Source organism: Choristoneura fumiferana, chromosome 9, assembly GCF_025370935.1.
Source record: "Choristoneura fumiferana chromosome 9, NRCan_CFum_1, whole genome shotgun sequence".
Lineage (NCBI taxonomy): Eukaryota > Metazoa > Arthropoda > Insecta > Lepidoptera > Tortricidae > Choristoneura > Choristoneura fumiferana.
In genome coordinates, this window is record NC_133480.1 from 2,822,164 (window position 1) to 2,845,215 (window position 23,052).

Consider the following 23,052-nt stretch of genomic DNA (forward strand, 5'->3'; position numbering starts at 1 on the left):
TAAGTTTTTGTTAAAATACATTAACACAAGCTTTTTAAAAATGAGTTCAAAGATTCCGTTACGCATGTATATACTTAGTAAAAACTGAATAACCGTGTTAATTACTGGCACTTAAGGTATCCCATCATAGGCCTCTAGGTTGGCAACGCATTTGCAATACCCCTGGTGTTGCAGATGTTTATGGGCGGTGGTGATCTCTTACCATCAGGAGACCCACTTGCTCGTTTGCCATCCAGTCGAATAAAAAAAATTGTGTTATTTTCTTCCTGTGCTCGTCTCAGAAGGGTTAAAATAACTAAAAATTACTTCTGATCGTCGGGGAAGTACAGCAGCGCGAGCAAACTGGGATCAGCGAAAGCCGCCTCGGCAGCCAGGAAAGCCTTCTGCGAGACCCTATAGGCCTCCTCTAGGTGACCCTGGGACATGAGCTCCGTCGCCTCGTATATGCCTTCTACTGCCGCGTTGATGGACGAGCCGACTTCGTCGTTGATAACAATGTTGGATATTTCAGCTGTGAAGGGAAATTTAAACAAAAATATTAGGTAAACTAGGCTGTTCCCCGCGACTCCGTCCGCGTAAAATTCATTAATCGCTATCATACTCATACTATTTTTTTGGTAATATCATTATTACATGTCATTTTGTTAAATAATACTAATATATTCTAAAACTAATTAATTTAATAATTTTCAGTAAATAATTGACTAAAATTTAAGGAACTCATCAAAAGTGTAGAATGTGTGCTCGACAAGCCAGTTTTTCAGTCGTTTTTAAAAAATGTCTAACGACATGCAAATTTCACCTAAAATCGGTTGAGCGGTTTAGACGTAATGAGAAATACGTAATTAGTGCCATAATAGCATTTTCACCGACCCTGTTTTTCGCGTACACGCCCATGCCAGCTCATGTCAGTTTCTATGGGCGTGTACACGAAAAACAGGGTCGGTATTTCCATGTCGGTATTATCCGGGCCGGGAAAGAGTGTCACCCGAACGGATGACTTGGTTAAAGCCTTAGTTCACGGTGGATGCAGGTCGCTTTCAACCGAAGTAAATTGAGGTATATGGGGGAGGCTGATGTCCAACAGTGGACGTCCTACGGTACGTCTCATATGATGATGATGATGAATAGCATTTCCTATAACATTCACTGAATAAGTGAGAGTCTCATGATAAGGCATTACTACCCGTAACCACTATAAGGATCTCAGTCAATATTGCATATGTCATGCAAAAATCAACTATAGGGTTTCGTCAGTGACTCGGTGACGTTAAAACTCAAAAACAGCTCGACAGATTTGATTTTTCGATTTGGTTAAAAAAAAACTGTAAAATTAAAATTTAAGAAGTTGTTAGATGGCAAATAGATAAATAAAAATTCAATGCAGTTTTTTTCAAACGAATAAGTTTGTCGAGTGGTTCAGACCAACAGTACCTAGCAGGTCAGCGAGCGACTGCAGCGCGAGTTTCCCAGAAGCCAGCTGCTCCTGTAGGCGCAGGCGCATGAGCGCGTCCACCTCCCAGCGGCGCGGGGTCACTGACCGCGACGACAGCATCGTGGCGCCATTCTTTTCCCTCTGCAACAACATACAACGGGTTCCACTAAACGTCCGCAACGATTGCAATGGATTTTGGCATTCACTCATTCATTTTATTCATTCTCCTTTGATGCAATCAGTTCTTCATGTAGCTGTGTGTGTAATCATTCACTTCAATTTCTGTGGCACTACCTATAATAATATGAGTTAATAGCGCCAACCCTCATTGTTTCCTTAATTCCTTTATATAGACCCATAGTCCATCAACTTTTTCTCGTACCTCGTCGCCATGGTTACGTTCCCTGGACAACACTTTAAAACCATCACCATCAGTTTATATGTTGTCTGTGGTTAAAATTCATGGAGCTGACATTTTTGTCGTAGTTACAAGACCATTATTTTATGGACTAGCTCCTAACCACGTTAGCATAAAATGTCCTCGTGTACTTTATAAAGAACAAATCAACACTAAGAATAACGGAAAATGTACTTTATAAAGCACAAATTGTCCATCGAATAAAGAATTTTGAGAATGTTGAAATAATATCCAAAATAACAAAGCAAGTCTAGGTCTTAAGTACCTACAGTCGACCCATTTGATTCCCGACCGACAGTAGAACGCTCTCACAGTAAGTGTCATAATGAATTACCTTGTCAAGCAATGCGATGTCACTATGACTTTTTTTTACGAATAGGTTCCACAGTATTCCTACAATATGTGCATCTCAGTCTACAATAAAATTCCTGATGTGTTCAAATCTAAAAAATAAATAATTTTAAACAATCTATTAAGATATGGCTTGCTAGAAAATGTTACTATAGTATGAATGATTTCTTTAATCTGTCATCTCCCAGGATAACAGGATCAAAGGAATTTGGGGACAAATTTGTGCCTCTGGGAGAGGACAGGTTTAATGATGAAAGTTAACATATATTTTTACGTTATGGTATTGTATTAGCTATGATAATTTGAAACCTAGTCGTCTAAATAGTTGGATAAATTGTAATGATTTTAAAATTGTTAATAATATCCCAGCTAAAATGTATGTACACCTAAAAAGGTAGGGTCTGGTGATACTCTATTTTCATGTATTATAATCTGCAAATGTAACCCATGTCCCACATACACCGAATAAAATTATTATTATAATTATTATTATTAATATAGTGCGTGTACGATTCAGTTGGTTCGCTAGTACCTAATACATGATAATAAATAATAAATACCTAATACATACATCTGTTAAAAAAAGTTAGGACTCAGGTCAAGGTCAAGTTGATTGACCCCTATAGTTACCGGTTCCATGATGCCCAGCAGTGGGCGCAGTTGGGTCACGAAGGTAGTCATGTGGAGGTGTACGTCGGGTCTGCTGGGAGCGCCGGCGGCGCACTCCTCCGCGGTCGGGCTGGGCAGCACCACGCTCCCCCACTCGGGGGACACGAAGCTCTGCAGCGGCCCGCCGGTATCCCCCTCTGGAAGTACCATTGCAAAATAAATAATAATCGCACAAGAGCGACACCGCGTGTGCGATGCAATATTGTGCGACATTTTTATTGAACGACAGTGCATTTCTGCGAAATTTATTTATTTGCCAGTAAAAAAATACAGCATTACAGTAAAACCAATGCGCTGTAAAATTCAAATTATACTTACAATAAAAAACACAAAAAGACATTAGAAACAAAAAAATTACAACAAATTATTTGGGGATTTTTATCCTTGCTTCCCTAAAGCGACGGAAAACCACGCCCTCTGGCCAGAAATCGGAGTGCAGGAACATCTGCTGGTGCTTAGCCGGCACTAGTAAATGATGGTAATGGTAGTAGGAAATGATAGTGTGCGATGTATTACATCTCCAAAGTTCTTTAGGGAAGTGTGCGAGTGCGAGTGTGATAGTAAGATTTGCGCCGGACGCAGCCCTCTATCGGCGAGTAGCTGAATTACGCTATGTACTCTTATTGTAATTCTGTTAGCAGTTCTGCTTCTGGACGCTAGGTGGCAGCACTTTAAATATACTTGTTGAAATCGAGTCCATTATGTCATAAGTCACAACAATTCCGAAAGGACTTTCGATCATTTCGTGTACGCTTAATGTTTAATAGCGTTTCGAACTCAACCAGAGCTAATCTTCAGTGCAACAACAGGTACCTTCGGTGTAAATAATAAGTGGAGCGATTCTGCAGGGCACAGCATACAGCACCAGATTGACGGTTCGCCACAGCGACACCTGTGTTGCCGTCCGTTTCTCCAACTGCGTCAGGAGCATGTACAAGTTTTCTTCTGGCACCGCGAAATGACGCCCCAGGGTTTTGTGCTCTAATATCTAAAATAAAAAAGGAATATTTAGCTTGGCTTGACGGCCGGGCAGCCATGTGGTTAGAGAACCTGATTACGAACCCTGAGGTCCCGGGTTCGATCCCCGGCCGGGGCAGATATGGGTGAAAAAGTTGCACACCTTGACGCATTTTTTTGGTATATTTGTTGTATACACACACACACACACACACACACACACACACTTGCATCACGCCTGTATTCCCAAATGGAGTAGGCAGAGCACACGAAATGTTCCCGCTTCAGAGCCACTTTTAGCAATTTTAGGTAACGTAACGTTAACGGGCACTTTTTGTTTCTTTCTTTCTTTTCTTTCTCTCTCTTCTTTTTCAACCTTTCACCACCCAACGCTGAGTGTAGGTCTCTTCTAATGCACGCCATTCTTCCCGGTTTTGCGCCTTTCGCATCCAGTCTTTTCCGGCCACTCTAACAAGGTCGTCGGTATTTTTGTTGTATTTACTGATAATTAGTGTAACGACACAAACCTCTGTCGCTTCGAAGTCGAAATCCATCATGTAGAGCCACTGCGACTTGAGCGTGAAGTTGTGTATACCACTCAACTCGTCCACGAACGATCCGACGTAGTCTGCAATTAACCATTAATTTCATTAACAGACAATTAACATATTAAAAGATATTGACCGGGATAACTCACGTCTTAAATCGAGTTTAGCTCGACATGCTTCGGGAAGAAGGACTACGGATTAGCCCGATTTAATACGTGAGTTATCCTGATCAATATCTTTAAATATGAGTAAGTCTCACGGTAGTTTCATACATAATAATATCCCGACATCTCGTGGGAATGTAAATAAGGATAAAAATAAATAAATAAGTAAATAGGGATAAAATCTCGAATAAACAAAACCACAGGGCTTATGTCATGAAATATGGCATGGTTATTTTTTATGAAACATCAATGAGAATCACCATGTAACTTTCGGGAATTCCCACGGGATTTTTGATTGTTACTTCTTTAAGCTAGAATGGCTAAAAGGATTTGGATAAAATTTGGTGGGCGTGTAGATGGCTACATCAGCTACATAACATCAGAAATAACGCATAGGCTAGCGGTCGCGCGCGGGTGAGCAAAGTAATGAGGGCTATCGCGTATGAATTCACCACTAGAGGCGCTAGTGTAGCGTGAGGTCTCCGAAATGTCAAATCTCATAGTTTTTGGGCGAGCAACGCGGGTTTATTTATAATTACAATAATTTTGTGAATATTTTGCAATAGCTAAAATTAATTATGGCAAATATAAGTTCCGGGGCAATTAATGTCTGTGTTTTGAGACAGTTTTGTCTTTCGGAAACCTTTGTCCTCCCTTTTTTCCGAACAAAACGGGGACTATGGAACACTGTGGCATGCTCGATATTTTTATGGTACGGCTTTAAGGTGTATTAAATATGATTTTAATCTAATCTTTGTTTTCACGCCCGTAATAACAGACTTTGAAAGCCATACTTAAAAACCCCACGCAACAGTGCGCCATTTAGTGAGACAAAAAACGATAGCCCTAATTGTTTTGCTTCATATTGATATGGTTGTCTGTCCCTGACTGAATGCTCCTCTCATTCACTCAAAGGTTGACTGGTATCCTTTCACCTTTGTACATATATCTCAAATATTTGTCAAATTGTGTTTGTTTACTTATTTTGTACAATAAAGAGTTTACATACATACATTACGTATGGACCTCCGCAAAGTAACGTCTGATTCAACAAATTACGTAAGTAACTAGCAGGAACACATCTCACCCTCCATAGCCTCCTTCGCCGGGAACTGGAGCCCGCGATCTGCATCCGGAACAGCAATGGACAGCATGATGTGATACCCGGCTGCCGGCGGGTAGCGCATGCGCAGAGTGTCGTCGTTAGTGACCGCGCTGGCCAGCACTAACGTCTGGTATATCCACTCGGAGAGCACATCGACCAGTGGTATGCCCGCTGCGGGCAAAGTCAAAGTTTTTTATTTGCATAAAATGTGGTACAAGTCAACGCAAGCAAAAAGAGCTCTGGGTGGCTAGTGGAGTGGATGCGTTTGCGCATCTGTCAACTAACAAGCCAATTACCTGTTGCGTCTCTGAAGAACACGACACGGTCCGTGCCGAGCCACACTTGCTTGTAGAGCGGCGTCCGCTGCACGCACAGCAGCGTGTTGGGAGCGACCGCGCCGACGGCCGCGGTCACCTCCTCGACCGCTTCCACCTCGTCCGCGACCGACTCCAGCGTGTGCCGGAGGGAATCGGACAACACGCGTTTGCTTATTTTGAGCTTGATCACAACTGAAAATGAAGGACCACGTGTTGAATCAAAAATGCAATCTACAAGGGGGAATCCTTAATGGGGCGTTTAGGCTGCGTTTCAAGTAGAGATGTTAGAGGATGTGTTCCCTGCGAGGAATGTGTTTTTTATGAACCAATAGAAACGCTTCATTTACCTCGCCTCGCTTCGTTCAGCTGTTTCCACCAGAGCGGTGCTGTGCGAGGACAGGTAAATGAATCGTTTCTATTGGTTGATGATAAACACATTCCTCGCACATCTTTGGAGGAAATGGAGCCTTAGGGGAGAAAAGATCAAGCCAAGCCTCACCCAATCTAATTTTTTTTCGCAAGAAACAGTGTTACATTGTAAGTAAACCGAGTTGAATTCAGTAAAAAAAAATCATGACTATATATAATATACATTAAAAAAATGCGTTCTGAAAAATCTTACTGGCGATTAAGAGACGGGATCGAGCCAAATCTCATGACATCTCACCAAGGGGCGAGGTCGAGCTAGTAAAAGGAGAAGTGACTTACTTGAGTCTTGGAATGACGTTTCAAGAAATTTGACGATCTCATCAGCGGTGGCGTCATCGTTTGCCAGCACCACCAAGTTGGTGGCGATGGCGACTGGCAACGAGGTCAAATCATAGATCTTCTTGTACGGCAACGACACTCTGAAAGAAGGCAGCACAGCAAAAAATTAACTGATGTCAAAGTAGTAGTAGTAGTAGTAGTATAGATATAAAGAATGTATTTCCATCAGGAAAAGTCGGACTCAATCGGAGTTAGGCGGCACCCGAAGTGTTAGATGGATGGATGGATGGACGCACTTTTTATAGAGCGGGTGGACCCGTATTGAAAAATAGTATAGCGCTAACTATGCGCGTCGCGTGCAGCTGGTTTTACCTAAACAGCTATCCGCACCCGCAGGCACAATACAAGTAATAGGCAGCGATCTACATACTAGCGCCCGAATCGACGCACGCACACAGCCAAGCGTCATTTACACAGCCGCTAACCAATTTTCGCAAGACAAAACTACGCAGTGCCACGCCGCGCCGCCCGCTCTATTCGCTCCCGTTTCCAATCCGTCGTTGAATATCATATTCGCAAAACATGATATTCTCAAAAAATCATATTCACAAAACACGCTATTCTCAAAGCATCACAACAGCAAATGATATTCGTAAAACATCATACATATTAGCAAGACATGATCTTCGCAAAATATTTCTGTAACAAGCACTGTTGCCTACTGAAACTAAAAGGGTTCTCGACTGCCGCCACGTACAGTATCTACTGAATCTGCAAATTTTCGTTTTATTTTTTATTGTGCCATTCGTAAGCGAATTAAATTTATAAAATTTAAATAAATAACGTATTTTGTAGTTTCGATACTGTACGTTGTCACAGTCGTTTTGACCAAGGAACCCCATAAAATGACGGTAAGTTCAACCTACTTTAAAACAAAAGGACTCATCCCCAATTCCAAGTCCATCCCACTTTAAACCTAACACCTTATACCATAGGGTAGCTAATTCAGTCGCTTCCAAACTCGACCTTAGCACGTTAACGAATATAAATGAAATACGCATAAAAAAGTATAACCTGCTATCGACAGGTCAAATTCGACACGCACTAAAATGATGATAACATCATGTCAAATAACTGATTATATCCAACCATCCATAAGAAACGCTACGTTAATGAACTTGGTGGTTAAGCTTATTTTCCATCTTCTCTATATACAACATAGTTGTTGGAATGTCGTAAGCGCCAATAGCTATAAAGTCTGTTTTTCAGAGGACTAAAGGTTTTACGGTATGACATAAGAGATAAAACCATGGGCGATAAGTTATGTGCGCAAATCCATGGGGTTATCATTATCAGAGCCATGGTGTTATCAACGTTCATGGGAATACAATAATAACCTCACATGATGTGTTGATCAGAACACGTGTTAAATAAATATGTATTAATAATAGTTTAAAGTGCCCTACAGAAAATACTAAAAAAAAAATACAATGCTAAAAAAAGGTGAGATTTAGTAGGGTTAAAGGGGTAGGATTTTTTTAAACCCTCGGGGCTCATCGTGCTAATTTGTCAAAAACTCCAAAGTATTATCCTGCACCACAAAGATTACATGTGCTACAAATCGACAAAATAATAAAAGAAGCTTAACAATTTTGTATAATTGTAGCACCTTGTAACTTTTGTGGTACAGCAGGGGCCAGTATCCTTACCCCGTTCGTGTTTCCATACAAATTGAGATTTTAACGCGAACGCGGTGGAGACGTATTTGTAACCGAAAACGTATACACTAAGGGTACTGATCAACCCTTGCAAACAACTCGATAGCTTGCACACGTCACATAGCGGGAGTGCACTTCAAATGGCAGTGGAAATAGCTTGGAGAGAGGTTTGCAGGGCGACTACGAAATTCGAAAACCCAAGTTTGTATCGTATCGTCAATCTCGTATTAAATAAGTTTTCGATAAAAATTTCATTTTTAATAAAAGCTGTTTTTGACGACTGTACTTTTTTTTGACTGTACTTGTATTATCACCCAAACTACATTTGCATACCAAATTTCAAGTCGATGCCATTAACCGTTGAAGAGTTCCGTCCTGTGGCGATTCTGGCCGGCCTACCAGGATGTCACTACCAGATTATTGTATTGTATAACCCCTACACCACCGCTGGACAGGAATCCCAGCGCCGGTCTCTTTTTCTGGTTATTCTGTACAACCATGTCTCAGTTTGTATTTTCGATATGGTTTCACGGGATACCCGTAAAAGTAACAAAATTTGGAGTTGAAATAAAAAATACAAAAAGACTCCAAAAACCAATCATAATGTAAATATTAGTTGCACGATTTTTCTCCCAGGTATAAATTGGGCTTTATGTACATAAGTCATAAATAATTCACTCCACTGAACGTCATTACCACGCCTCTCAAAAATGGTGCGGGAAGCGGTTTACATAAAGAAATGTAGAAATTTCAACCAGGGTGATGGGTATGAGCTCTTTAGCACGGAATTCTATAATAGGCAAGTGTTGGCGAGATGTGTCTTTGGATAAATCGTGGGGTTGTCGAAGCGATGGGGGCGGCAGACGTGAACTTGCCTTCGAATTCCAAAAGCTTAATGGTTACTTGACCTGAAATGTATATTTCAGAACTAAATTATTGTTATTATTATTTTAAAATTTATGACGGTGGAAGCATTCTACACTTCCACTGAACGTAAATATAGTTTAGATATAGTTAGTGTTTAGTATTGTAACTAAGGGACCCCTTACATCCCTGTATTTCTATTATTATTATTTTTTGTATATTTTTTTCTTTAATTGTATAATAATAGTTTTTAAGTATTTTGTTTGTAATTATATTATTATGAAAAAATGACTTTCTGCCAAGTTTCTTGCGGCGCATTCTTCTTAGCAATGATGGTCTTTCCGAAAGTGCTAGTAGTTTAAAAAATGACGTGTAAAAGTGCCCATTGCGGCCTATTTACTGAATAAATCATTTGAATTTGAATTCGATTGTGTCGGTACCTACAGGAAAATCAAATGCGGGTAGTTTGAAAAACTTGCGCGCCTAAACGAAGGTGATACACTTCGGTAAACTCGTGGCCACAGCCGCTGTAATGTGGTCAAAACATCGAGGTAATTATAGCAATAAATAATACTCTTTCCTCTATACCGTGATCCTCAATCACAATTAAACTGGCCTGCAAAAATTCTCTCTCTGACCTTAGAAAAGGGCTTATTATCAGAACAATCTACAATATTTACATAACCTCAAGCGCAGTAATTACTTAATTCAATATATTTATATTTAGATATGACGAACTTTTAAATTGGAGCCGGGAGGTTATCGGGTAGCGTGTGACAACCGGTGTCCTTACCCGAAGTCTGATATTACTTATCGACGGTTCGGCGATAGTCACCGTGGCCCGTTGGATGACAAAAAACGTGACCGAAGTGCAGTTGCGAATAAACACATTTAAGCTAGAAACACACTGGCGACGGAGGCGGCACCGGTTGTAATATTCGAGCTAACGTGAAAGAGGCCACACAGAATACCGCTCGACGCTTCTTTCTAGCGCGGTATTAATAACTAAACGGTGACTAAACCCTCAACTACTGTTGAGTATTGTTAAAGCAAATTTCCAACTGTCAAATGTATACCGTTTTTATTTTGAGTAAAGAGACGGTAAAAATTCTATATGTATATCATAAAAGAAATGAAATAACCAAAGTGTGTCTTCAACTATGAGAAATATTAATTTCAAAAAGGGGTTTTTTTTATGAAAACATGAGTTCGGGCCGATATAACAAAACACCTGCTCATTATTTTATCATGTTCTCAAACCAGTGATAACTAGCAATTTGCTTGAACAAAACTCTACATACAAGTTAGTTAGATGGTTTAAGGTCGCTTGTCACGGTCAGCTAGGCACTACAGCGCCAGTAGATGACGTTAGTGTGCAAATTCCACGTATTTTATTTTTTTTAGGAATGAAATCGTGGATATTTTTATAAAATAATGTACATACCGCCAATAGCGTGAAATTTGTGATATATCGTACCAAGTTTCAGATGTATTTTAATTTAGAAAATACTTTCACTTGATCGCTGCAGTTTCGACTGGGATATTTTCGCACACATGCTTGTAATTTGTTGTAAACAGAAGTCTTTGTTAATTTCGCTCTCATGATCAAAGAGCAGATTGGCCTAGTTGCATAAGGCTAGAGTTTAACCTATCCTCAGCTTAGGAAGTTCGGGTTCAAACCCGTTGTAAGAATTAACTTTTTTTTGTTTTTTTTTATTGTTCTCAGTTAATGATGTTAATATTTTTTGAAATGTGTAGCTAAAAATTTATAAGACCTAATTTAGGCACAAACATTTTTTTTAAAATTTTTAGGTAAATCTGAATATGCACAGCACAACTACAGTAAGTACTATGAGACTTATAATTCCTCACATCCACTCAAGGGTTGCTTGGTAGAGATCCCTTCGAGGGATAAGTTCGCCTTTACAAAGTCAAGGAAACCGAATCACGTACCAGAGTGGAACCCAAGTGGAACCTTTTCATATTCAATTGCGCTGTGATTTCTTTGGCAAGTGTATGGGATGTCAACATGACATTAGTAGCACATAGGTTCCACCCTGGTACGTGACTCAGTTTCCTTGACCGTAACTCAACGATTGTTTATTTATTTTTTATTTACAATACACTTTACATACTATGAGAAAATTAGTCATAATCATTATCCCTATACATACCTACATACAGAGGCCTCCTCTCACAATGAGTGAATTGAAATATAGCACACACCATTAATTATATAGCAGGTGTGTGTACGTTTCTTCATGATATTTAATTGGTTGGGTAGTAATCGAAGGCTCTATTGAACAACAAATAAAAAAGTCCATCACTAAGTCAGTTTTTATTTATTTATTTACATCAGTCAATTAAATTAGCCCACATACAACCACTGCTGAGTGCCTCTTGCATTTTCACGCCACTTTTCCAGTCTTGTGCCAGTCTCGCACACAGCTTACCAGCCGACAATGTATGTTATGACAGTGTCTTTCACTCTGTAATTAAATATTTTATTATGAAAATAAAACATATTTTGAAGAAGCATATTTTGTCAAATGAACTTTTCTCTGAACTCCAAAATTACCGAGATATGAGGCTCAAAAGTTAGTCCGCTACCAAGGGGCTGGGGACTTGAAAAAAAAAAACAGTAAAAAAATCTGTCCTAAACACCTACGGTCATGGAAACTGAGACTTTAGGCCTCCCCCATATTTTCCCGTGTTGCCAATACTCGCCACGTTTGATAAGCGGGTTGGCGAGCGTAGTAAGTATATGATGTGGGGTTGCTTGGAAAACGCTGCTGCCCATCTTCTGATATTATCCCTCAGCCGATTCCTACGGTACCCACGGGGGTGGTGGAAGTTGTATGTTGTACTCAGCCTCTACTGTACTTACTTTTTAATTTCCTTATAATGCGTCTTATTCGAGACCAGAGTATTGATGCTTTATGTATTTTTTTCGCAAAGTTCGTGGCTTCATAGTTTCCAATGTGAATTATAATTCAGTTCAATACTTGAAAATATAACTGCATTCACATTATAGATTATAGATAATGATAATCCCGCCAGTTTCGAGGACAAATTACGATAATTTAATTTAGGAAAAAATTACTCCATTAGTTTACAATGTCATGACAACCTATGACAACAAACGAACAAAAATTATGACTTGACGAATTTGACATTTGACTTGATGTTTTTTATTTTTATTTTATGGAAAAAGCCACAAGCCATGCAGCCTTTATCTGATTTTATCACTACTAATTTATAATCCGTTAATGCAATTTTCCGTACTTATTTGTTAATACGTTAATATTATGTGATTTTCTTCCTAATTTCTGTCGGAAACCCAAAGAATTGGCAATACATTTGTTCGTTGCACTTCAGTCTTTTGACTGACGGACTTTGTACCTATGGCCAGCAAAAATATTTAAAAAAAAGTTAAACGAGCTTCGAAATGGTAATTATGTGATTTTGATCAGACAAATCAAACGAAATCTGGCAACGTCGCTTAGCATCGAATTGTCAGCGAGTTGACAACGTAGCTGAAACACACACTACTAACCGAGCCGTTGGCGTACGATACTGTCGCCGTCCACTCACATATTGACAAAAAATAACTAAAATAATCATCTAGATTAAGCTATTAATCAAAAGCTTTCTTTACGTAAATAAAAAATGCCTCAAATAAAGAACAAAATAAAAGTCAACAGATGTGATTTTAATTTCAAATTATTCTTTCAAGCGCACATGATTGTGTTAATACATTAGTATGGAAATCGTTCCACCTTAAACCATTACATATAAGTGACTAAATAGTCACTTCAGTATAGGTGGAAATATTGTTTTGTCAAACGGGCGGATATCCGGGTCTCGGGTGATTTCAAATGCTTTAGAGAATTATACCGTTTTAGTACCGGTATTTTTGGTACTAGCGCTGGAAAGTACACCGAAAACAGTCCCTTGGTAACTCTATTTTTTTCTCCGTGATGCTGCACCCATACCTGTAGACTTCCGTGGTACTCCACCACAAAGGTACACCGATGACGATGAGCACGCCGACAAATGACGCGCTCGCCCACATCCGACTCGACTCTGAAATCAATTAACAATGTATCAGTATTTTATTCAGCCCTTTCGAACCCAGCCGAGTATGAAAAGAGTTACGACAATGGACTTTATGTACAATCCATGTCAAGTTCAAATTCAAATGTAAGAGTTATGACAGTGGACCTTATGTACAATCCATGTCAAATTCAAAATCAAATGTAAGAGTTTTGACAGTGGACCTTATGTACTATCCATGTCAAATTCAAATGTAAGAGTTATGACAGTGGACCTTATGTACTATCCATGTCAAATTCAAATGTAAGAGTTATGACAGTGGACCTTATGTAATATCCATGTCAAATTCAAATTCAAATGTAAGAGTTGTGACAGTGGACCTTATGTACTATCCATGTCAAATTCAAATGTAAGAGTTATGACAGTGGACCTTATGTACTATCCATGTCAAATTCAAATGTAAGAGTTATGACAGTGGACCTTATGTACTATCCATGTCAAATTCAAATTCAAATGTAAGAGTTATGACAGTGGACCTTATGTACTATCCATGTCAAATTCAAATGTAAGAGTTACGACAGTGGACCTTATGTACAATCCATGTCAAATTCAAATTCAAATGTAATTAACCCGCACAATCGTATCGGCTGGGTTCGAAAGGGCTATTATAGTATTGCCCTATTCATCCTACTTCGTACTAAGCCTCATAATGGCTTCATAATGTAACTGTACTCGCTCATCTCAGCACAGCTCTAGTCTAGTGGAAACAGCTGAGCGGAGCGGAGGTAAAAGAGTTTATATTGGTTCATGACAAACACATTACCTGACTACGAAGCTTGAGGTCCCGGGTTCGATTCCCGTGTCGGGGGCAGATATTTGTATGAAAAATGCGAATGTTTGTTCTCGGGTCTTGGGTGTTTAATATGTATTTAAGTATGTATATATCTATATAATTATATTTATCCGTTGCTTAGTGACGACTGGATGGCCGAGTGGTTTGAGAACCTGACTACGAAGCTTAAGGTCCCGGGTTCGAATCCCGGCCGGGGTAGATATTTGTATGAATAATACGAATGTTTGTTCTCGGGTCTTGGATGTTTAATATGTATTTAAGTATGTATTTATCTATATAAGTATGTTTATCCGTTGCCTAGTGTCCATAGTACAAGCTTTGCTTAGTTTGGGACTAGGTCAATTGGTGTCAAGTGTCCCATGATATTTATTTGATATTTATTTAGTACCCAAAGCTTACTTTGGGACTAGGTCAATTGGTGTGAATTGTCCCGTGATATTTTTTTTAATTCCTCCCACATCTCTGGTGGAAACGCAGCCTCATTGATGAATTGAGAAGAAATGTGACATGGCAGAGACCGGCGGGCCAAAAATGTTTTTTTAAGACAAACTGCTTATTGCTATTGCTTTTTGGCCATCTTGCTTTCTAGACATCGTATTTTTAGGCATATTACTTTGTAGGCCACACTTTTACTGACCGAATCATTTGTTTCCTTTGTAAACTCATTGCGAATTACCATATTAGGTAATACAGAAAGATAATGCAGAACTGGCACCTGTTTATTTACACGGCGTGTCAGGTCGGCATTGTGGCACGGCCATTGTTGGAATGTTGACGGAAAACCGATTCGGAAAACACCTCATTGAATACCTTTAGGCACTGCCTTTAGGTAATATATTGTCATAGCCATAGATGGCCTGAAAATTCGATTTTGATAAAAATCTGTTACTTTCACTGCCGTCAACGCGTATAAATATGCATTTTAACTTTTACCCAGTGCAGTTCCAATCGGCCCCAGGCATATACCTAGTCGTATTAGATATTTATGCACGTTTTGTTGTACTAACAATTGTACGGGTGGCAGTACTGCACACTGTCATTTAGCAGACACATCGCATTAGAACATGTGGCAGCCCCGTTAGGGCTCCTACTTATGTATATCATGAGACAATTGACACTGATTGATCTATTACCAAACTAAGTAAAACTTGTACCTACTATGGGTACTAGGCAAGACATAAACATACTTATATAGATAAATACATACTTAAATATATATTAAACGTCCAAGATCCGAGAAAAACATTCGTATTTTTCATACAAATACCTGCCGCGACCGGGGTTCGAACCGCGACCTAAAGAGCCATAGTCGCGGTCGTATTTTTAAATTCTTTATTTATTCAAATGTTTTGCTGTATTTGTCGATCCCTATTTAATTGCTCTTTACTACTCAAAGATTGACTAACAGAGATCCCTTCAGGGATAAGTCCGTCTTCGTACTTAAGCACTTTTTAGGGTTCCGTAGTCAACAAGTCTGTCCGTCCGCGGCTAAGCTCAGAGACCGTTAGTACTAGAAAGCTGACATTATTATTATTTATTATTATTCATTTTATTTATTGCAACACCTTTTACAAAAAAATATAACATATGAGGGTGATAAAAAGTCAGATAATCTTTGTTGTTGGATCCAATAGAAAGTTTTGATGTAGTTACAAAATTACGATTTTTTCCTCACAAGATTTCGTGACGTTTTCCTCACGTCAAGGAATTTTGGATGTTTTATGCATGTTTATGCTTTATGATCTCGTCCTTATAGTGTTGATAATTTCTTGACAAAACTGTTTTTTTGTCAATTTCGTGACGGGACTACTTTTTGAGAAATACTCGCATATCAGTCACGCCGACAGAGGTACGCAATAAAAAAAACTAAACTTCTTTCATTAAATTCGAGCCCCCCCCCTAAAATCTAAACTGTTGGGTGGAAAGTTTTGAAAAAATTCAGAATGGTAAATATATCAAATTTACAAGGAAACCTATAGCGGCTAAGATTGCTTGAGAATTATTAGTAGTTTAATATACGAAATCCTTTGAAAAATATTTTTTGATGTTTTTCGTAATGGCTACGGAACCCTATCCTGGGCGTGTCCGACACGCTCTTGGCCGGTTTTTTTGTGTTACTATTTTGTATGTCCTTTTTGTTTCCTATTTTTTTGTAAAGAGTATAAACAAACAAACATTTCTATTCCCTTATTCGTGTTATAAATTTGACCGCTATGTGTGTCTGTCTGTGGCATATTAGTAGCTCTTAAACGGGTGGACCGATTTGATTGCGGTGTTTTTTTATTTGAAATCAGGTTTTCTAGCCTTATTATTTGTTCTTGAGACTACTGTATGGAGTTTCAGAAATCTGGCCTAACGGTAGGAAGCCCGTGTTGCTCAAAGGCCTCCATACTTCATCTACTGGACCTTGTAACCGTACACAAACATGGCGTGTAAATTGGTCTCAATTCGCACTCGTCTAAACACTTGACTCCTGCCCTGTGACGTCATCAACGCGTGCGCAAACTCTGGTTGCAGCAATTTCAGAGGGGCTACTACGAAATTCGAAAATCAAAGTTCGTGTCGTACCGTCCCTCTCACTCTCGTATTAAATAATATAAGCATAAGCGGGATGGCAAGATACGAAGTTCGAGTTTTGCACTTCGTAGTATAGGCTCTGTGCATTATACATCGGCTACACGCTCATTCTGATCAGTTCTGCAATCTATCATTCTGGTCAGTTTTTTTTATGTAGCCTGTAATATGTCTCACTGCTGGGCAAAGTCCTCCCCTTTCTTTCGCCACTCTTCCCTATCATGCACCTGCCAATCGAGCTGAAAAGCGCTCAGGTCGTCCCGCCATCTCTTGGGTCTGCCTCTGCTCCTTTGACCATCCTTCGGAACCCATTCGGTAACGATTCGTGACCATCGGTCTGGATGCATGCGGCAGACATGTCCAGCCCAGTCCCACTTCAGCTTAGCGGTCTTGACACCCACATCAGTTATACGGGTTTTAGAGCGCAGTGCCGTGTTTCTGATTCGATCAGTTCTTCGAGCACCCAGAATTCTGCGCTCCATTGCTTGTTGGCAAACTTTGAGCCTGGACTTTTGAGCTTCAGTCAATGACCAAGTCTGGGCGCCGTAGGTTAAGATGGGAAGAATGCACATGACGAGTTTGCGCTTAAGTGACAGAGGAAGGTTGCCCTTCATTAGCGTCTTCATGGACCAGAAGCTCTTCCAGGCATTATCGATACGCCTATCGATTTCTCTCGACTGAATAACGCCAGAATTCCCATGATAGCCTCTTAAGCCGAGTTTAGACTTGCAAGAAAAATTGTGCAAGTTGCATTACATTGCGGCGCCCGATTGACCACTACAAACACGTTGGCTTTACCGCCTCGCAATGTTCTTCTTCCGGTTGCCCTCTCCTATCGGAGTTCGGCGATCATTAGTGCTATCCTTACCTTAGAGACTGCCGTTCGAAAGAGGGATCTGGTACTCATTCCGAACCAGTCTCTAAGGTTTCTTAACCAGGAGGTACGTCTACGGCCAGGTGGTCTGCGGCCTTGTATCTTCCCCTGGACCTGGATAATAAGATGAAGCAGACCATACTTGTTGTTACGCATTATATGCCCCAAATACAACAGCTTCCTCACTTTTATAGTACTTATCACTTCCAAGCTCTTCAATACCGTTTCGTTCGTTACTCTATCCGTCCAAGAAGGGGGAGAATGTTAAAGATATCAATCTTTAACATTCTCCTCCTTCTCGGCCTAGGCCTCGCAATGACATGCAATTTGCACTTTTTTTCTTGCAAGTTTAAACTCGGCTTTAATAATAGATACAATAATTACGGTTTAAAAGATAAATGTATTTCCCTGTGATATGAACGGCTAGACGGATATCGGACGCGTAAGGGCGCGGCCACATGAAATCGCTCGACGCTCGTTTCCAGTATCAAATCTGGTCACGTGACATATACCGATAAAGCTGAAAATGTTGAGCTTTATCGCTGGAAAAAAAAACCTCTTCAATTTCGGCAAAAACACTGTTATTTATTTCTAACATTCACTCCAATTTCTTTTATTTGTACCACTGCCACAACTGCTACTAAATGAGAAATCAGTTTCCAAGGCCAAGATCATTCCTGCAGACCTGCAAGAAGCCATCTTGTCGCTGCTGCTCGACGCGGCTACTTGGCCCTACTTTTTTGAGTCGCCAGATCGAGCGACAAGCGACTGCTTGTGGCCGCACCTTAATAGAGCCCTATAACATGAAGCTGCCGTGGTGGCCGAGTGGTTTGACCTATCGCCTCTCAAGCAGAGGATCGTGGGTTCAAACCCCGGCTCGCACCTCTGAGTTTTTCGACATTCATGTGCGGAATTACATTTTGAAATTTACCACGAGCTTTGCGGTGAAGGAAAACATCGTGAGGAAACCTGCACAAGCCTGCGAAGCAATTTAATGGTGTGTGTGAAGTTCCCAATCCGCACTGGGAACGCGTGGGAACTACTGCCCAAGCCCTCTCATTCGGAGGGGAGGCCTGTGCCCTGCAGTGGGACGTATATAGGCTGGGATGATGAATATGAAGCTGCATTCATACCGCTACATGCAACCGAGGTGCTAGAACACATAATGAACGTTGCGTTGATAGCTAGACCTCCATTTGACCCTAGCATTGGACACAAGGGCCTTTTATAGGTGTAGTGTATAAACAATTACTTATTGCAATTAGATGACATTGGAGCCGTTGTATGCACGTTAAATGAATATACGGTGTATAATGATAATGGAAAATTATAGGTCTCATGCCGACAGTCTCAGCCTTGGTGTTCGATGTAAGAATCTACTATTATTTTCATGATTAAATACAAGAAGAAGATATGATAATTAATCTTGTAGGTTTCTTTAGACACGATTCCCGATGGAGTTGAAACATATAGACACATATAAGTCAAGATAGAACGTAAACATGTGTTAATTCTAGGTAAAATTTTATTTATTTGGCTAGGGTACCGGATAATAACCATTCACTCATAATTACGTCGGGAGTCTAGTCGGGTCGGGTCGCGTGGATGTCACGCAATATGATCCGAAAACGTGTAGGTGATTTTTTACGTTAAATTTTCCGACAACAAACTACTTTCAGACAAAAACATTGCAAGATCAAAGCCCGTGGGTACAAAGTCCATAAACCCACTCTCGGCACGCGCTATGCCATCTAATGTATAAAAAAATTACGGTGAAAACAAATGAATGTCTCAAGCTTGGTCTACATTTGTATCATTTTAAAGTATTTTATTTAGAAAAGACAAATATTAAAGTTGCACATCTTAACGCAGTTAGTTCAAATTACAATTACTATTATTTTTTCCATTGTGACACGAAAATTATCCATACAAATGTATGATTAATTTTCGTGTCACAATGGAAAAAGTTAATAGTAATTTCTAACTACCTTTTTTATAATTCGTAATTTATATTAATAAATAAACAAAACTAAGTAACATTACTTGCACTATTACTTATTCTGTGGTAACATATATACTCGTACATATATGCATAAAAATAAACAGTACTTACCTACCTAGCTAATAAGTGAACAATTGTTTCCATTGTTCCCATTTAATTAATTTCGTCGCAATCAAATTGACAAGCAGAGTATAAAACACAGGATTAAACCTATTTCCCCTCGACGTGTCTGTCCACGCTCGCCGTACCAGATTGGGTGGCTGCATGAACCTCTCGGGTAAAATGGTTTTATTCTCTCGTTGTACAATCTGCTATTAAAACTATTGTCAGTTAGTCTCATATCATTTTGTCAGACGTCTCTACAAATTGGCAGGGTCTCCAAGCTACAAAGTATTGCACGACAGATGGATGACTGACAGTTTTGGTTGGTTTTCTCTTTCCCGTGCTTAATATAATATGAAAATGATCCAGCTCCTTTCAACTTACAGTACAGACAGTAAAAGCTTATAAATTAAAATCAGTCTTTGTTGTATAACAGAGCTTAGCTTACCTACACCAAATTACAAAGCCGCCGCCATGACATAACACGTGATAGTTTTTTCAGTTGAATCCTCCCACGCGTCCCAATCCGTTTTGTGAAATAGCAAATATTCGCGTCACACGAGGAGACGTCATACAGCAAAGTATAAATCAGGTAAGTAATCTACAAGCAACGTGCCGAATTCGCATTCGTATAAGCGCGCAATGTCTGCGTATTAGACTATTAATCATTGACATCTAAGTACCTTACGTACGGCACTAGACTGGCTTTTTGGAATAAAACGCGGGCGTGCAGTCTATACATAGATGGGTGAAGACCAAAAAGTTGCACACCTGAGGTCTACTCGCAAGGGAATCAATCAAAACCTTCAGGGTACTTCCTTTGAACTCAGAATCTTGAAATTTGGTATGAAGGTAGCTAATATAACACAACCAACTAGAAAAGTCTGAAAATCTCGATTTTTTATGTCTGTCTGTAAATATCAATGACCAATATACCGAACCTGACCCCACACTGCGTACATTTTGCTTAAGAGTAGGGCCCAGCATACACTGGATGCAGAGCCCTACTCTTAAACACTGGAAATATCTTCAAGACCGATTCCCGTTTACTTACATACCTATAAATGTGTACGGAACCCTCGGTGCGCGAGCCCGACTCACACTTGCCCGGTTTTTTTTATTATCGAGTGGGTCATGTGATAGGAAACGATCAACACCGCCCATGAGTACCAATAGGTACTCAAGGAGAGTCATTGATCTGTTATGCCTCCTCTACATATCGACGGATGCGTCGGCAGATTGTATCTGCGGATGCGTCCGCCGAGGTGTAGAGGGTGGTTTTTGCTTGTCTGTGGTAGGTATTTAACGTCGGCCGATGCATCTGCCACTCATCCGTTTGGTGTCGGTTTTTCGGCGCTAGTATTATTTCACGAAAAACTTTTTCACGAACGACTTTATCACGAAAACTTTATCACGAAAAACTTTATCACGAATAGACTTTACCACTAAAGACTTTTTCACGAAAACTTTACCACTAAAGACTTTATCACGAAAACTTAATCACGAACCGACTATATCACGAAAAGACTTTACCACGAACAGACTATATCACGAAAAAACTTTACCACGAAAACTTAATCACGAACAGACTATATCACGAAAAGACTTTACCACGAATAGACTTTATCACGAAAAATGTTTGAAACTTCTTCACGCTGAAACGGCTGGAGGGATTTGGATGAAATTTGGCAAAAAGTTAGTTTATAATCTGGATTAAAACATAGAATACTTTTTATCCCGATATTCCCACGGGATAGGGATAAAATTTTGAAATAACAACCGCTAGGCTTAGATACATGAAATTTGGTATGTAGATAGTTGGACGTCTGGAATAACACGAAGATAACTTTTTGACCCGATATTCCCACGGGATATCCAGGGATAAAATCTCGAAATAACAACCACTGGGCTTAGAGCCATGAAATTTGGTATGTAGGTAGCTGGACCTCTGGAATAACACATAGGTTATTTTTCACTCCGATATTCCCACGGGATAGGGATAAAATTTTAAAATAACAACCGCTAGGCTTAGATACATGAAACTTGGTATGTAGATAGTTGGACGTCTGAAATAACACGTAGATAACTTTTTGACCCCATATTCCAACGGGATACCCAGGGATAAAATCTCGAAAAACCACCACTGGGCTTAGAGCCATGAAATTTGGTATGTAGGTAGCTGGACCTCTGGAATAACACATAGGTTATTTTTCACTCCTATATTCCCACGGGATAGGGATAAAATTTTGAAATAACAACCGCTAGGCTTAGATACATGAAATTTGGTATGTAGATAGTTGGACGTCTGGAATAACACATAGATAACTTGTTGACCCGATTTTCCCACGGGATACCCGGGGATAAAATCCGAAAATAACAACCGCTGGGCGTAGAGCCCTGAAATTTAGTATGTAGGTAGCTGGACCTCTGGAATAAGTTACTTTTTATCCCGATATTCCCACGGGATAGGGATAAAATCTTCAATCATCAAACATACAAACACACACACACTTTCACATTTATAATATTAGTATGGACTTATATGTGGCTGTTTATCTCACGCCTATATTCATTTTAGACGTGTATTATATTGTACGATATATGTATGTGTAGGTGTATTTTTGTTGCGTTTTAATATTCTGAAATAAGGTTGCCTTGAAGAGACCGCTCTTAAGCGATAAGACTGCCTATTGCTTTTTTCTCTCATTGTACCTTTTTTCTGTACAGCTTACTATTTCTGGTGTACAATAAAGAGTAATTGTATTGTATAGGTAGGTGGGTTAAAATTAGTTTGAAATTAGTTAAAAAAAAACAGTGAATTAGCGCATAATTAGTAGCCAGTACCAGAGACAATAGACTTTTAAATCAGCCCTAAAAAGCGCCTTCGTTACTTTGTTTGTGAAATTATAATGTGCGGATTAAAGTACCTACACGAGTAGAAAAAACGTATAAGAAGACTTACTCGTTAACTTGTAAAGCCTACCTACTTTGCTGATCTTTCCATCCGCCTGCAAAAACACGCATTTTTTTAAGTGAAAACAACGGTTTTTGAGACATCATTGCAGTTTTCCTATTGCCTTCTTCTTTTTTAGGGTTCCGTACCTAAAGGGTGCCAACGGGACCCTATTACTGAGACTCCGCTGTCTGTCTGTCTGTCGGTGGCCGAGTCGCCTAGCAACGGCTAGCTATGTCGTTTGAATATTTACCTACTTTTAGGTTTGCGATTATAATGATGTTTTATAAAAGTTTCGATAGTACAAATAGTGACTGTCTAATTTATTCGTTTTTGTGCCAAATTTATGAACCACAAACCTCAATGAAGCCAACTTTAATAAAG

At 39.6% G+C, this 23,052-nt stretch overlaps 1 protein-coding gene and 1 long non-coding RNA gene across 4 annotated transcripts in view; both read right to left on the minus strand.

The window, feature by feature from the left end:
• Window positions 1-23,052, minus strand: part of LOC141430993 (GPI transamidase component PIG-S-like) — a 103,950-nt gene that overhangs the window by 2,900 nt on the left and 77,998 nt on the right. For all 3 annotated transcript variants that reach the window (XM_074091909.1, XM_074091911.1, XM_074091910.1), the window contains exons 2-10: window positions 13,250-13,340; window positions 6,673-6,812; window positions 5,944-6,156; window positions 5,630-5,818; window positions 4,358-4,458; window positions 3,687-3,861; window positions 2,835-3,010; window positions 1,435-1,576; window positions 307-511 (exon numbers count right to left, since the gene is read on the minus strand). In XM_074091909.1, the coding sequence (XP_073948010.1) occupies window positions 307-511; window positions 1,435-1,576; window positions 2,835-3,010; window positions 3,687-3,861; window positions 4,358-4,458; window positions 5,630-5,818; window positions 5,944-6,156; window positions 6,673-6,812; window positions 13,250-13,340 (1,432 nt within the window). The remainder of the gene's footprint in view (window positions 1-306; window positions 512-1,434; window positions 1,577-2,834; window positions 3,011-3,686; window positions 3,862-4,357; window positions 4,459-5,629; window positions 5,819-5,943; window positions 6,157-6,672; window positions 6,813-13,249; window positions 13,341-23,052) is intronic.
• LOC141431010 (uncharacterized) lies at window positions 11,578-13,039 on the minus strand. Its single transcript, XR_012451691.1, has 2 exons — window positions 12,142-13,039; window positions 11,578-11,743 (listed from the first exon to the last, which is right to left on the minus strand). It is a non-coding gene; the product is annotated as an uncharacterized lncRNA (long non-coding RNA).